The 14,803-nt window shown below is 54.1% G+C and overlaps 1 protein-coding gene across 1 annotated transcript in view; it reads left to right on the top strand.

The window, feature by feature from the left end:
- NPRL3 (NPR3 like, GATOR1 complex subunit) overlaps positions 1–14,803 on the top strand; it is a 36,650-nt gene that overhangs the window by 12,705 nt on the left and 9,142 nt on the right. The window contains exons 4-6 of the mRNA XM_033101119.1: positions 1,202–1,276; positions 6,079–6,232; positions 7,492–7,573. Coding sequence (XP_032957010.1) covers positions 1,202–1,276; positions 6,079–6,232; positions 7,492–7,573 — 311 coding nt within the window. The remainder of the gene's footprint in view (positions 1–1,201; positions 1,277–6,078; positions 6,233–7,491; positions 7,574–14,803) is intronic.

Genomic DNA, 14,803 nt, shown 5'->3' with positions numbered 1-14,803 from the left:
GTTGGTACAAATCCATAATGAATAATCCCTCTGATATCAAAAAAGGTTAGCAACATCATTGCCACAAGTTCGCGAACTTAATTGTCAGACCGATCTCTAGGATGTCTGTTTCTAGGGGAGGCCAAGAGAAAATTCGACAGCATTTGTCAAACCCTTGAACTTGACATAAAGTGGTCTAAGCGTGTCTTCTTACTCAGTAAGTGATGTAGCCAACGTTATTTTTAATGTAGCTGTTACCCTTGTGCTAAACCCTTTATATACATTCTCTGATGAATGAAATGTTACAGTCCTTGGGGTTTCACAGGCTTGGATGCGCTGTGAGCCCAGGGAGTTGGGGTAGCCGGAACCTGCCGGCAGGTCCTTTGCACACAAGCAGTTAGTGAGAGCCTCACTCCCATTCGGAAGGGTTCTGATGCGATGCTATACGATTTAGCTCCATTTCTACGCTCCAAAAACTGTGTGAAGGTCTCTGCTGTGGTCCTCAAACCTCCCCGGTGACCAAGCCCATGGATGGAGCCTCTGAGGTGGTTGCAGATGTCAGGACGTGGAGCCCTGGCTGGGAGCACCTGGCCTCACGGACGGCACGCTCCCTCCTCCCCAAGGCTTGTGCAGATGGGTTTAGTCCCCGTGGATGGCCTGTGTGTGATGGAGGGGAGCCTGCCAGCAGCCACACCGGATAAAACCCAGGGAGCCCTGGGGCCCTGCGCTCGTACACCCCCTGGTGGCAACACTTGTAGTCAGCCTGGTGTTTGTGACTCGGGTTGGCTGGATGCCAGACTGGCTGCCCTGTCTCTGCTGGCTCTGAGCATTGTCCTGTCCCTGAACCGTCCTGAGGACTTGTCATACCGGGCAGAGACAGCCTGGGAAACTCAGGTGGACCCTGGGATGGTAGTGGGGGCCTCATCTGCCTGAGCCCCCCTCCAGCTCGGCTCCCCTGGGCACCCCCGCTCCCTTCAGCTAACTGAGGCAGCCTCGTGCCTTTGGGTCCCATCACTGACCTTCCTACTCTGACCTCTTCAGTGACTCCTCTGTCCACGCAGCCTCCCCTCGCCGCTGCAAAGGCACGGGGCGCTTCTCCAAGACGCTAGAACTCTGGTTCTGCTGCATTCTGGAAACTTCCCTGTGCTAAAGCAGAGGAGCTCTGACAGCTGCTCTCGGGAAGCCGTGGCTGTCACTCACTAGAATTCTGCCTCTTTTGCAGGCCTCCAAAATAGACCCGTCTCCGAAGAGGGATGCTCCCACGATGATTCTTTTTAACGTGGTATTTGCGCTGAGGGTGAGTGTGTAAATGGCCTGAGGGCAGGGGCAGATGGGGGGCGGGGACGACAGCGGCTCATGCCCCCCGAGTGCGCAGACCGCTGTGGGCGTGGCACTGGGCGCCTCACTGTTTCCCCCTTTTTTTTTTTTAATGTAAATGAAACACACATAACATTTACCATTCTAACCATTTTCAAGTGTACAGTTTGGTGGCATCTCGTAACACGGTCGTGTAACCATCGCCGCTATGAGTCCTAGAACATTGTCATTGCCATGAAAGGAGACCAGTTATTCCCGTTTCTCTGCCCTCCCCCAGCCCCTGGAAACCATCAGTCTGCTTTCTGTCTCTGGATTTACCTGTTCTGCGTGTTTCGTACAAATGGGCCCCGACAATATGTGACCTTTGACGTCTGGCTTCACTCACTGAGCACAGTGATTTTGAGATGATTTCTTGTTGTAACGTGTATCAGTACTTTTCCCTTGTTGTGGCCAAATCATATTCCATTGTGTGGACACACCACACCGTGCTTATCCCTTCATCTGTTGATGAATTTGAGTTGTTTTCACCTTTTGGCTCTCGTGACCAATGCTGTTAAGGACATTGGTGTACAAATTTTTGTGTGGACACGTGTTTTCATTTCCCTTGGGTATGTACCTAGGAGTAGAATTGCTGTGGCACATGATAATTCGGTTTAACCATTTGATAAATTGCCAGGCTGTTTTCCACAGCAGCTGCACCATTTTGCATCCCCACCAGCAATGGATGAGGGTTCCAATTTCTCTACATCCTCACCAATACTTGTTATTTTCCATTTTCTTAATAATTAAGCTTAATTGTTCTTAAAGCAGTTCCCAGTGCTGTCTGAAGTTCTGTTTTTATTAGTTACAGGAAATTTCTTTTCATTAAAGCTGTCAAAAAAGGGGGGGGGATCTAAATAAACAGAGAAAGCAACCCTGAGTAAGGACTGACTTATATTATGAAGGGACTTTGGAATACCTTGGAAATTTATATTCAGGGACTTAAGTAAGTAACGTCGTTCCTCTGAAATATCCCAATATTAGTTTCTACCAAATAACCCAGTAGTTCTTTCTGTTTGGGCATGTGATCTCCATGACGGCTTTTGTGCAGAAATATGAGCAAGAAAGTGATTGGATTTCAGTGACAAGGAATTCAGTGTGTGCTCTGAAAACCCCAGAGTGGCAGAAATGTCAAATGCAAAATTAGATGCCCTTTTACGTCTCAGGGTGGTTTTTTTCATTGAGGCTTTTTTGGTGTGGAGACCACAGGTCTCGCTGTGAACGGTTCAAAATCAAAATAATGCTACAGAAAAGCTCCTTTAGAATAGAGCTTCACTTTTAAAACTGGCATACCTTGTCGATTAAATAAGGAACTGCAAGTGAGAATAAAAGGATTTGTTAGTGGTGGCTGTCCGCGGGGCACGAGATTCCAAGAGGAGATCCTTACTTCCTACTTTGTACACTTTTGTGATGTTTGCATTTTCGCAGTATCCTAGCATTACTTATATAATTGTATAATACAAACATCCACAGAGAGAACTCCCTTAAGGGGAAAGCAAGCAAACAAACCCCATGACGAACGCCGTCCACCTGTTAGCACCGATAGCCCCCGTGGGACGGGCAGTGAGCAGCAGCCATGACTCCGCCCAGCTGTTGCAGGCAGGCCCTCATCGGTGGGCAGCGTGCGATAGCAGAGCGTTTGACACCCTTGATAGAGCAGTCCAGAAAAACAAGCATATTGTAAAATCGTGTCAAGATTTTTATAAGAACCGTGAGTCTGGAAGTAACCGTGGTATCCAGGAGTTGGGGAATCTAAACAAGGTGGTGGTTATTAGACACTGGCTTGTCCTGTGGCCATTAAAGATGAGAAATGGGATGATACCAGAAGCTGGAGGACTCGAGATAACGGCCTGGTAAAAGCAGTCGGAAACAGATAGGATAGGACTTTCAAGAGCAATAGGCTATAATGCTGAGGCGTGGAGAAATTTTAAATAACATCAAGAGTTGGTATTTTAGGGTGGACAAGCTTTTTGATTTTTCTTTTCAGTAGTCATATACAAATGTATATTTGTTTTACTTGGAGAAGTTTTAAACAAACCCCAAACCAGTGACAATCGTTTGATAGCCCTCATACGCCTGTCTCTGAGGTCCCCCAACTGTCCCCTTTGCACTCTGGCTCCTCTACCCCCTTCCTCACTTGTCACTCTAGTATTTCAAGACAAGTCCCAGCCTGCCTGTCTGGTCACTCCTCCATACTTCAAAAGGCATCTCTATAAAAACAGGGACATTTGTTTTATATCAGGCTGCCCTTTTCACACCTGATAAAATTACCGTAAGTTTGTATCAGCTAATACATGGTCCCCCGAAAGGTTCCCCAGTTGCCACATGTTTTCCGGTTGGCCTGTCTGAACCGGGATGAAAACCCAGCCTTCACAGGCCTGCGGTGCTGTGTCTGTACGTCTCTGCCAGTCCAGGACTCTCCCAGCCCTTTGTCCCATCGAATGGTCCATGTCTGGACTCATCTCACGGTGCAGTCGGGTTTGCTCTGTCCCAGTATGTCCTGCAAACTGGACACTAGCCTAGAAGGCCTCATCACATGTGGGCACAGATTTGGGGGGAGAGGAAGTCTCACAGGCAATGCCGTAAACCGCAAGCTGCCTCATCACGTATGGGGAGCCTGTGGCGTTTCTGAGAGCTTCCACTCGGGGCTGGCACGTCCCAGGTGGTAGCTTTCTCACGTGGCCACACACAAACTCAGGCATTTTGAGCAGTGCCCGGCCTGTGCAGCCAAACAGGAAACAGGACACCCCGGCACAGTCCGTCAGTGCTGGTCGTCAGGGCCTGCACGCACGTCTGGGAACGTGCCCTCAAGCATCTGAATGTCAGGCCCCAGCCTTTTGCAGGCCCCAGCCAGTGGGACCTCCAGCACAGCGTCAAGTGCTCAGATGTGATTTGATTACTTCTTGAAGGGAATAGTCACATGGCCACGATCATTCTCTGACCTTTGCTTTGCTGTGGGACTATTTTTACACAGATTTCTTCTAAAAGGGTATTTTGTTCTGAGGCCATTTCTATACCCTACAACTCAGACCCTGCAGGTCTGTCATCTTGCAGGGGACACTGGTGAGGGGGTGCCCTTGACATGAAAGGGCAGGGCTGCTGCCCCGGGATGGACTTAGCATGGGAGCGACCTTCGGTTCTCTCCCCACACGGAAATGCCACCAGGTGTGTGTTCTGCTGGGAGTTCAGCTGGTCTCCCCGAGTCCAGGTGGTAAAGGTGTTTGCGGAGTCTGGCTCGGGGTTTGGCCCAGAAGTCCAGCTTGGACTCTGCAGGCCGGCCCTGCCTGCCAGATAAACAGGAGAGGTTCTAATCAGCGGCTCCATTCGCCTTTCTTCCTTCTCCCACCTCCACCCCAGGGGGTGACTCAGCCACCCTGCTGGCCGCCTGCAGCTCTGAGTCATGCTTGGCCAGTTATCTGCTCCACGGAGCATCTTCACAGACCCTGCAGGCCTGCCCCACCCGTGGGCTGGCCTGACTGCAGCCCCTGATAGTTGTCAGGGTTAACACAGGGGCGTGGAGGGAGCTTGGGGAGGGGGACGGCCTGGAGCCTGCTGGCTTCTCCTGTGAGCCAGGGTCGTTCCTACCCAGGGAGCTGCTGCTTCTTCTTTTTTTTTTTTTAAAGATTTTATTGGGGAAGGGGAACAGGACTTTATTGGGGAACAGTGTGTACTTCCAGGCCTTTTTTCCAAGTCAAGTTGTTGTCCTTTCAATCTTAGTTGTGGAGGGCGCAGCTCAGCTCCAGGTCCAGTTGCCGTTGCTAGTTGCAGGGGGCACAGCCCACCATCCCTTGCGGGAGTCGAACTGGCAACCTTGTGGTTGAGAGGATGCACTCCAACCAACTGAGCCATCCGGGAGGCAGCTCAGCTCAAAGTGCCGTGTTCAATCTTAGTTGCAGCGGGCGCTGCCCACCATCCCTTGCGGGACTCGAGGAATCAAACTGGCAACCTTGTGGTTGAGAGCCCACTGGCCCATGTGGGAATCGAACCAGCAGCCTTTGTAGTTAGGAGCACGGAGCTCTAACCCCCTGAGCCACTGGGCCGGCTCCCGGGGAGCTTCTTAACCTCGCGGACAGAGAGTGTCCAGTGGACAGTTAGCCTGGGGCTTCTGTTTATTACACTATGTGTCCCTGTTGTCCTGGGGGCTGTGGAACTGAATTCTCTCGTGGCCAGGCCTGTCCACCAGCAGTCAGCAGTCAGCAGTACAGTACACTGGGGACCACAAATACTCCAGGGTCTTGGCTCTGACGTGGCTCTGTTCGGGCACTAACTGGTGAGGGAGGTGCCACCGTTCTCCTTTTGCAGATGGAAGCCTGTGAGCCAGGGTCACGCAGCAGGTGGACAGAGGGCTCTGTACCTCCCGCTGAGCCAGTGGGCTGCCTCTGCCAGGCCCAGAGTAGATGCCAGATCTGTGCCCTGCCTTCCTGGGTGGCCCTGGTGTGTGGCCCTGCAGCATGGCAGCCTTTTTCTTGTTAGAAATGCCTGGTTTGCCACCCCGCACCCCCAGGACCCCACAGAGCCGCCATCCAGGCAGCTGTCCCCAAGATAGGATGCTTGTGGACAGGATACTGGTGTTTCTGTGGACCAGCCCTAGAGGGGACACAAGAAACAGGGGACAGCAGTGGCACCTGGAGAGGGGCCTGGGGAAAGGAGTGGGGAGAATTCTTTTCTGGCTTGAGTGTTTGCTGTGTGTGTGCCACCCGAGCACGTGTGCTGCGTCTGAGCCACGTGTGGCCTCTCCCGCAGGCCAACGCCGACCCGTCGGTGATCAGCTGCCTGCACACCCTTTCCCGTCGCATCGCCACCGTGCTGCAGCACGAGGAGCGCCGCTGCCAGTACCTGACGCGGGAGGCGAAGCTGATCCTCGCGTTGCAGGACGAGGTGTCTGCGGTGGCGGATGGTGAGTGCGGTGGGGTCTGCCACCCGGCACTGTAGAGCAGGCAGCATTTGCAGGCAGATGTGGCAACTGAGGCACTCGGGCTGAGCCGGTCCTGGGTGTGGAAGAAGACTCTGGGGGCACAGCTGTAGGCCTATCTTCCTGAATTCACGTGCTGACATGAACTCCCAGCTCGAAATGTCCTCCTCCTGCACAGACGCTGCCTGATGGCGCCTCAGGCAGGTGGGGCACTGCCCGCTGGCCCTGTGCCCCGGATGTGCTTCTCTGGGCAGAGCACATGTGCAGGGGCTGGTGGGAATACGGGACTGGCAGAGTGGGCGCTTGCCCATTCTTTGCTTTCAGCTAACTTGAAGGAAGACCTCATGTTATCAGCTGGCCAACTCTTAAAACTAATTTTTGCTGATAGATCACTCTGTGGTTTGGGACATGCCATCATTTCAAAGTGCAGGGAGGCACCTAGCTGTCACAAACCTCCACCTCTGTCTTCTCACGTCAGCACCTCTGTAACAAAAGAAAACTAGGGACACATATTGCCAGTCTGATCTTAGCAATAAGTGAAAATACTGGTCACCATCCGGAACTGTCCCACTCAGCTGCATTTTCAGCAAACATTCGCTTTTTAGGTTTGACAGTTTGCTGTCAAAGTATGTAACATGTTTCTGTTTTGGCCAGTTAGGTACTCATTAATGACAAGTCTAGAAGTTTTCATTTTCAAAAACACACTTTCTTTAAAGTCTGCCTGTGACTTTATCACAGGGAATTTGAAACGTTCGATTTAGGACATACATTTTTTTTGTTAGACGTTTATGACAAAGGATTAAGGAGAGTCTTTCAGTCAGAAAAATACAATAAATGACGGTATCGGAGACGTGTAGGCGAAAGTGGGAAGAAGCATGGCCCCTCACGGTCCCCGAGGCAGCACATGGCTCTGTGGTCTGAGGTGGAAGCCTTCACGGGCAGCCGGTGGAATGCTTGGCTCCTGGGCCCTCTGTGAATGCGGGTTACGTGGGGCCAGTGGGGAAATTGAAATACAAATATTTCGTACAGAGACGGTTGAACGGATCAGCCTAAGTCTAATTTTAATTCAACTGGATGCCAAAAATGTTATAAAAAGCACTGGGCGAATATCCTGATGTTCGCTTTAAAGTTCCTTAAAATTCTTTTTCAAGTTAAGCTTGTTTCTAAAGGTATTTTCTATTCTAGCCTGTGCACGTTTCCTTGCTCTGGAGGCTCTAAATCCTTCTCTGTTGTGATTCTTGCAGCAAACGACGGCCCCCAGTCTCCTTTCCATCACATACTGCCCAAGTGCAAGTTGGCCAGGGACCTCAAGGAAGCTTACGACAGGTAAGACAGGTGGGCGGCACACGCTCCGCCACCTCCTCCTCGTGGGCCTTTTTGCCTGAGCGGTGTCTGAAGAGGGGACTCCCTCTGCTGGGTGCTGGTCTCCTGTGGTGCCGCTGAGATTGGGGTGAGAGGGGACAGGAAGGACCAGCCCCCTTGCTAAGTGGTGCGTACCTAGCTGGCACAGTCATCTCCTCTTAAACCCGAAAATGAACCTGACGTTACGCGTGAGAGTCCGGCAGTGCATTTGAGTCCTCAAATACACGGTGACATTTTACTGAGAATGACACAGCCACGTTCACTAGGTAGGTGTCACTGTCACCACTTCACCCCTGAGGAAACCAGCTGGGCTTGGCCGTGTTCCTCCCTGCTCTGGGGGGCTTGGGGGTTTGGGACACTAAGGCGGCAGGCATTGGGGACAGCGGAAACCTCGCAGTTGTTCTGATACATTTGTGACTCTGCAGCTACTCTGAAACGTGGACGAGCAAAGAACGTATTTTTAAAGGGTGTCCTGTGGCTCAGACCACCATGCCCTGGCCCTGGGTCTGCAGTGGGGGTTGGGGGCCGAGGGCCCAAGTGACAGCCCATCTGCCAGTTTGGCCGTTCCTTCCCTGCACCTGGCTCGTTGGTTCACAGGGAGCCTCACTTAGAGCTGAGGGGACCACACTGCACCTGGCATGTTGTCGGACAGAATCCTTCCCTCCTGTCCTGCCTCCCTTCCTCTTACTTCCCCAAATTCTCCTTTGCACGTGCACGCAGCTTGGTGCTGCCCCTTGGCTTTCTCCGGGCTTCTGTCCATCTGGGTGGACTCTGCTCCTCACCGGAGACGGACTCTAAGACCTGTGGGGAGCAGGTCTTCACCCCGCTTCACGCCGCTGACACCCTGTGTCCTCTCAGCCCAGAGATGACGGTTTGTTCAGGATCCTTTTCTTTTTTTGTGTTAATTTTTTCTGATTCTACCAACAATATGTGTTCATTATAGACATTTAGAGAAATAGAGAAGAGGTTAAAGAGGGTCAAATATATGGTGATGGAAGTAGAACTGACTGGCGGTGAACATACAATGTGAGATACAGATGATGTATTACAGAAATGCACACTTGAAACCTATGTCACTTTACTAACTACTGTCACCCCAATAAATGTAATTAAAAAAAAAGTGTAAAGAAAATAAAAGTCATCTATCATCCCGTACCCAGTAATAATCACCGTGAACGTTTTGGTAAGTTTTGTTCTTTTTTTTTTTTTTTTACTTGAGCTCTGAAAAGGATACATGTCTGTCGAGTCCCATTCTGGTGGCGGATGCATTTCAGCCCACGTGTCATGTGTCCTCCTCACAGAACAGGTTCGAGGTGCATCCAGGCAAACACGGACCCCCTTTCTCCCTTCTGTACAGTGGCAGCACTCCCCGCACCCCGTTAGCCTGCTGCCCTCTCACTTTGACAGTATACCTTAGACTTCTGTCTGTCCTGGTAAATAGGATTTTGTCATTCTCTTTTTTTGCTGCGTAGTTCGCTGTTCCCTTCCCTTGGGCGTTGAGTTGGTCCCACCTTTTGCTGGTCTAAGACATGGGGCTCAGCCCTCGGCCTGTGTTATTTTGCACGTGTGGCCTCAGGTCCAGAACATAAGTTCCTCCAAGTGGAATTGCTAGGCTGAATAAGTGAAATGTTTTTCCCTCTGTGGGGTTGGTGCCTCGATCTGCAGTCCCACAAGTAGCATGTGAGCTGCCTGCCAACCCATGGTCTTGGTGAGCCTCTGGCTTGTAGCTGAGAGGACGGATAGAGCGTGGCATCTCACACAGCTTTGTCTGAATGCAGTTATGCAGGTCTTCACGTGTTCGAACCATCTCTGTTTCTGGTGAGCTCTCTGCTCAGATCCCTTGCTAGTTTTTTGTTGGGAGGTGTAGGTGCCTGTTTAAAGGAGGGAGAGTTGCCCTCTGTGAGATGCGTAGCCATTAGTGTTTCCTTTGTCTTTACTTTGGTGGCGTCTGGGTGTTAGGGGGCAGCGGGAAACAGCCCTTGCCGGAGTGATGGTTTCGGTTTCTGGTCTCTCCTGCTCTGGAGAACTTGACCTAGGATGGGATTTTTTTGTAAGTTTTTCTTTTTTAAGATTTTTATTGGAGAAGGGGAACAGGACTTTATTGGGGAACAGTGTGTATGTACTTCTGGGCTTTTCCCAAGTCAAGTTGTTGTCCTTTCAGTCTTAGTTGTGGAGGGCGCAGCTCAGCTCCAGGTCCATTTGCCGTTGTTAGTTGCAGGGGGCGCAGCCCACCATCCCTTGTGGGAGTTGAACCCACAAGTGTGTGGTTGAGAGGACGTGCTCCAACCAACTGAGCCATCTGGGAGCTCAGCGGCAGCTCAGCTCAAGGTGCCGTCCATGTTCAATCTTAGTTGCAGGGGGCGCAGCCCACCATCCCTTGTGGGAGTGGAGGAGTCAAACCGGCAACCTTGTGGCTCCAACCAACCGAGCCATCTGGCCACTCAGGAGCTGAGCGATAGCTCATTGATGTCATTCTAGTTACGGAGAGTGCAGCTCGCTGGCCCATGTGGGAATCGAACCGGCAGCCCCGCTGCCCAGAGTTCGCGCTCTAACCAACTGAGCCATCCGGCCGCCCCTAGGATGGGATTTTTGGTCTTGTTGTCTTTCCCTGTCTTTCTGTCCCACATGATCCCATTTGCGTTTTCTCTGCAGGAAGAGAATTACTGTCTCTGGTCTTGGGTTGGCTACTATCAGACAGATGTCCCTTCCTTGGAAACTGTTGCCTTATTCTGGGAATTTGCATGCCTCAACCGGGATTAGACGACAGCATAATTCAGGCTAACCTGGAACTAAAATAAAAAGCAAACCAGAAACAGACTTTATATTCCTAAAGAAAGAATGTGATTTCTTACTTTTGAACTGCCCTGGAAAGCCGGAGGATGAGATCTGGGTGGCTGAGTGCTCTTGGCAGGATGTGCTGGGCTGGAGCCTGAGGCAGCCAGTGCCCCCTAGTGGGCGTCAGTTTCAGGGAGGACCGGGCGCAGAGTTGTGGCAGAAACAGCCCCTGGGTCCACTGCCCAGCGCTTAGCTTCCTTTTCTCACCAGGAGCTCTGGTGAGCTAGTGCTCAGGATGAATTTCCTCTGGGTGAGCCGTCACCCCACCCAGACCAGTCCTGGTCCTGGGGGCGCCCCAGGGAAGCCAGGGGTCGTTATGTCCTCCCCTGCCTGTCCCAGCCTAGCAAGAGCGCTGGCTCTGTGACCACCCAGGAGCCTCCCTGGCCTGTGGCCTGTGGCCTGTGGCCTTCCCTCGGGCCTTATCCCACCAGGTCCACGCTGGCCACGAGGGTCTGGTCTGGCCTGGCCTGTCCCCGCTCCTGCAGGATGGACTGCACCTTGGAGCTCGGAAAGGGACACTGAGTTTCCATTCATGATCAGGCAGCATGGGACGCAGAGGGTGACTTCCTGCCCTACCCCTGGGAAAGGTTTTCTCAGAGCAGAAAGGAGAGGCAGGAAGCTGTGAGTCTTAGTGATGCTGGAGTCTGGGCTGGGACGTTTCAAAGGACCTGCTCTGGACTCGGTGTGTTGGGTCAGCTCCGGGGCTGTGGAGTGGCTGAGGGGCCGGGTGGCCCTGTGCCCCAGGACCCGAGTGTCTGCCCGTCGGCTGGCAGTGTGAGTCCCCTGGGAAGACACCCCAGCTGTGAAGCTTGGTGACCTCAGTGACAGCGTCCCACTCGTGTGTGTGACCGTCGGGGTCAGGAATGTCCCTTCATTTCCCGTAACAGCCCGTGGGCTCGGCGTGTGGAGAAGCACAGTTTGTCCCCTAGAGTTTGAAAGGAAGAGTAAATAGGAGTCACGTCAGCATGGATTCCGTGGCGTTTGAAGAAATAGTTGTTGGCTGGTTCTCCATAGTTCACGGGGCCTGTGGGGGCGGGGGAGGCTGCCCAGGGCCTGGCTGGGCAGGTGGGGGTGGGTGCGCTGGGGGCTCGACGCCTGTTCCCGCTGCCTCACACCCCGACCCGTCCAGAGCAGAGGTGGGTCCACAGACACCTCCACCAGTATTCTGGCAGTTTCCGTCCCTGTTTTCATAAAATGTGCCTATGTATAAATTTCAGGGTGGGCCTTTGGAGCCCACCCGGACCTCTTGGATCGGTGGCAGCATCCCATGCGTGTCGTGGGAAGCCCGGCCATGTGTGGGACCACAGGCACCAGTGGGTACAGGGCTGGCTCTGCACATCTCTGGCCTGTGGCAGGAAGAGGCTGACCAAGGACGTCTCAGTTATTAGTTATTAGCCGAAGGTGGGATAATGGAACTCAGATGCTGAGGTCTGAGGGTAATGGAACGAGCTTCCATCTGGGAGGTGAAAGATAAGAGGTGCTGCAGGCCCGTGTGTGGCCTCGTGCACTGTCATCGCCTCAGGACCGGCTGGGGCTCGGCGGGAGCTCGTATCTCGCGTCACAGACAGGGCTTGGCCGTCCCTTCTGGCCCAGAGCTGTGTGAGCGGCTGGATAAGCCTCACACGGGGGGCAGCGTTTTTCCTCCAGTGTTTCCAGACCAAGCCATTAACTGCCCTGCAAAGCGCAGTACAAATTGAGCAGGAACCTTCTAGGGCCCAAACCCCTGCTCTGCTAGTCAGGGCTTAAACCTGTACTTTACAACCAGGCGCAAACCTTTCTCTTCCGCCTCTTGGCAGACTTACTTCAGTGAGGCTCCTGGTTCACCTCTTGCCGTGGGCGGGGGGCTGGTTAACAGGGCTTCTCTGGGCGCGTGGGGGCCATTCCCTCTCCTCCTCACGTGATCCAGGGACCCTCGGGTCTGCAGCTGGCCCTCCACATTGTTTGTAGACAGGCACTAGCCTCGGTGCAAAGTGCTCCAGGGGCGGGGGTTGCTGGCAGGTGAGCAGGTGCTTGGAGAAGTGGAGTAAAGTCCACATGGAAACCAGGGAATCCACGTGCGTGTGCCCTCCTACCTCCACCCAGAGAAGAGGAACCCTTTCCCCTGGGTACCAGACGGTGTGGCCAGGGCCGCGGGCACTGCTGACATGGCAGAGACACTCTGTGGGCCTAATTCGTTTCCTTTGCGCCCAAATCGGGCACCTGCTGTTGTCTATCCGTGGGGCCCGTCCCAAGCACCCTCCGTCTCCCACATGCTCACCCCTGCACCCTCCTGTGCTTGTCTCCCTCTGGCTTCTTACGTGCCATTCAGTTTGCTTTCCCAGCACCGCTGAGTGGGAGCTGGAAGTTGTACCCCAAGAGCATGGACAGTGCTTGGCGCCTCAGCACATGTCAAGTGGTGGGCGACTGGCACATGGCATCGCTGGGCTCCTGGATGGAGCAAACTCCTGCCTACGGAATGATAGCAATCTGTGTAGTCCCGACTCTGTGGGGCTCGAGCAGCCACTCCGAGCCACGTGCTAAAGAGGACAACTCAGAAGTAGGAAGACCTTCGTTTTCACTCGCCCAGCCTTTCTGACTAGGTGTAAAGTGCAGGGGAGACGGGGCCTGGTCAGGTCATTCTCCCTGCAGGCCCTGGTTTTCCACCTTCTCCTCTTCCCTTTCGAGTGTGGATATGAGAGCGTAAATATTATGGGTCAATCGAGTGGAGCGCCTAACCGGGTCCCCTGGGCAACTCTCTCCTGGGGCGACCTTTGATTCCGTAGGAGGCTGTGCTGTTTCCCAGGGTCTGATGTGAGCTGTCCAGCCCTGGGCAGAAACCTTGGGCCATGGAGGGCGAGGCGACGGGAGCCTCCATCTGCTCAGACGCACTTGCTTAGTTAGCACTTAGTTCTGGAAGAAGCCAAGCGTGGGGTCTTCCTTTGGGACCTTGGGGAAGGACCCTGCGTCTCTTCCCCAAATCGTGACACTCAGCAGACCTGCTCGTGCATTTCACCCTGCGGGATTGTGGCATTGGCAGCTGTCTAACCTTCGCCTTGTAGGTTCATCCCCAGCCTGCAGCCTGCCATCCCTGCAGTCAGGGAAGTTCTGACCGTCGCTGCGGCCCTGGGACAGCGTCGTGTCCCTGAGGCCCCAGGCAGGGCCCACAGAGGGTGTCTGGGAGCTGCGGGCAGCGTGCAGTGAGCAGAGGGTGTTGGCAGACGCCCTGGGGGTAGCTGAGGTCACAGAAGTGTCTGTGCTTTCACTACTGTCTTCCCTCCGCATGGCTCATTCCCTGCTTAAGAGAATAAAGACCAATTTTTTGCATTTGAAACTGCTGACCACAGATTCTGCCAGTCCTCCGGCAGACCTGTGGGGAAAAGCTTGGGGTCGTTGTTCTGCTGCTTGAGGCTCCAGGGGAGAGACCGAGCACAGCCTGTGGGTGTGAGGAGTGGGCGCCACAGGGCTGCCTCCCGGCACGGTGCTCTGTGTGCCCCCAAGAGGGTCTGAGACCCGGGTGGGCGAGGCAGTAACTCCCGACAAGCCTTGCCAGGCCGCTGGCCCGCCTCACACTTGGCCGGATGTGGGCGTCGTGGCTGTCCAGCCAACTGGAAATAGCACAGCAGGGTTGGAATGTGACGGAAAGAGTGCTGTGTGGCGCTGCTGGGTGAGGGGAGGCCAGGCCTTCGCAGGGGGCTCAGGTCCCCCTCATTCACCTGCTGGGGCACAGTGAGGACCAGCCCAGGGCTGGGCCCGGTCCGCTCTCTCCTCTGTGTCAAACACCTGCTGCCAGCACGCAGCGCAGGGCTGTGAGCCTGGCCGTGGGGCGGAGGCTGGGCTGGCCTTTCTGTCGGGGTGGGGGGGTGGGGGAAGGTTTCAGAAGCTCCTGCTGGACACACCCCTTGTGTGTGGTTCCCCAGTGCAGGGAGCCCCGGGCCACATGGGCAGGGGCTTCCTGAGAGAGTCCACCCAGAGCAGGAAGCACGTTCCTCGGACCCCTTTCCTTCCTCCATTCATGAAGTACTTCTCAGCACCCCCAAGTGCCCCACACTTGGGCCACGGGATGTGAGAGAAGTGAGGAGTCAGGGGCAGAGGTGCCGGTGGGGCCTGAGCAAGGTTTGGGCCTGAGAACCAAACCGCCGTCGCTGCGGCTGGTTTGGACGTTGCCATGGTGTACCTGGGCGCTGCCGGCACCTGCTCTGCACTCCTCCCCAACAGGCCATCCTAAGGGACTGGGCACCCCCCTTGCTCTCCTGCCCACCTCTCCTGCCCTGCCTGGCTGCCCACCTGCGATGGGGCCGTCCTCAGGTGTGCAAGAAGAGGCTTAGGCCTCCCTGGTGTGTCGAGCCTCTGGGGCAGACATAGAAGAGGCTTCCCTCGAGC

This window comes from Rhinolophus ferrumequinum (assembly GCF_004115265.2).
Source record: "Rhinolophus ferrumequinum isolate MPI-CBG mRhiFer1 chromosome 15 unlocalized genomic scaffold, mRhiFer1_v1.p scaffold_54_arrow_ctg1_1, whole genome shotgun sequence".
NCBI lineage: Eukaryota > Metazoa > Chordata > Mammalia > Chiroptera > Rhinolophidae > Rhinolophus > Rhinolophus ferrumequinum.
The sequence above is the reverse complement of the archived record's forward strand: the minus strand, read 5'-3'. Positions and strand labels throughout refer to the sequence as shown.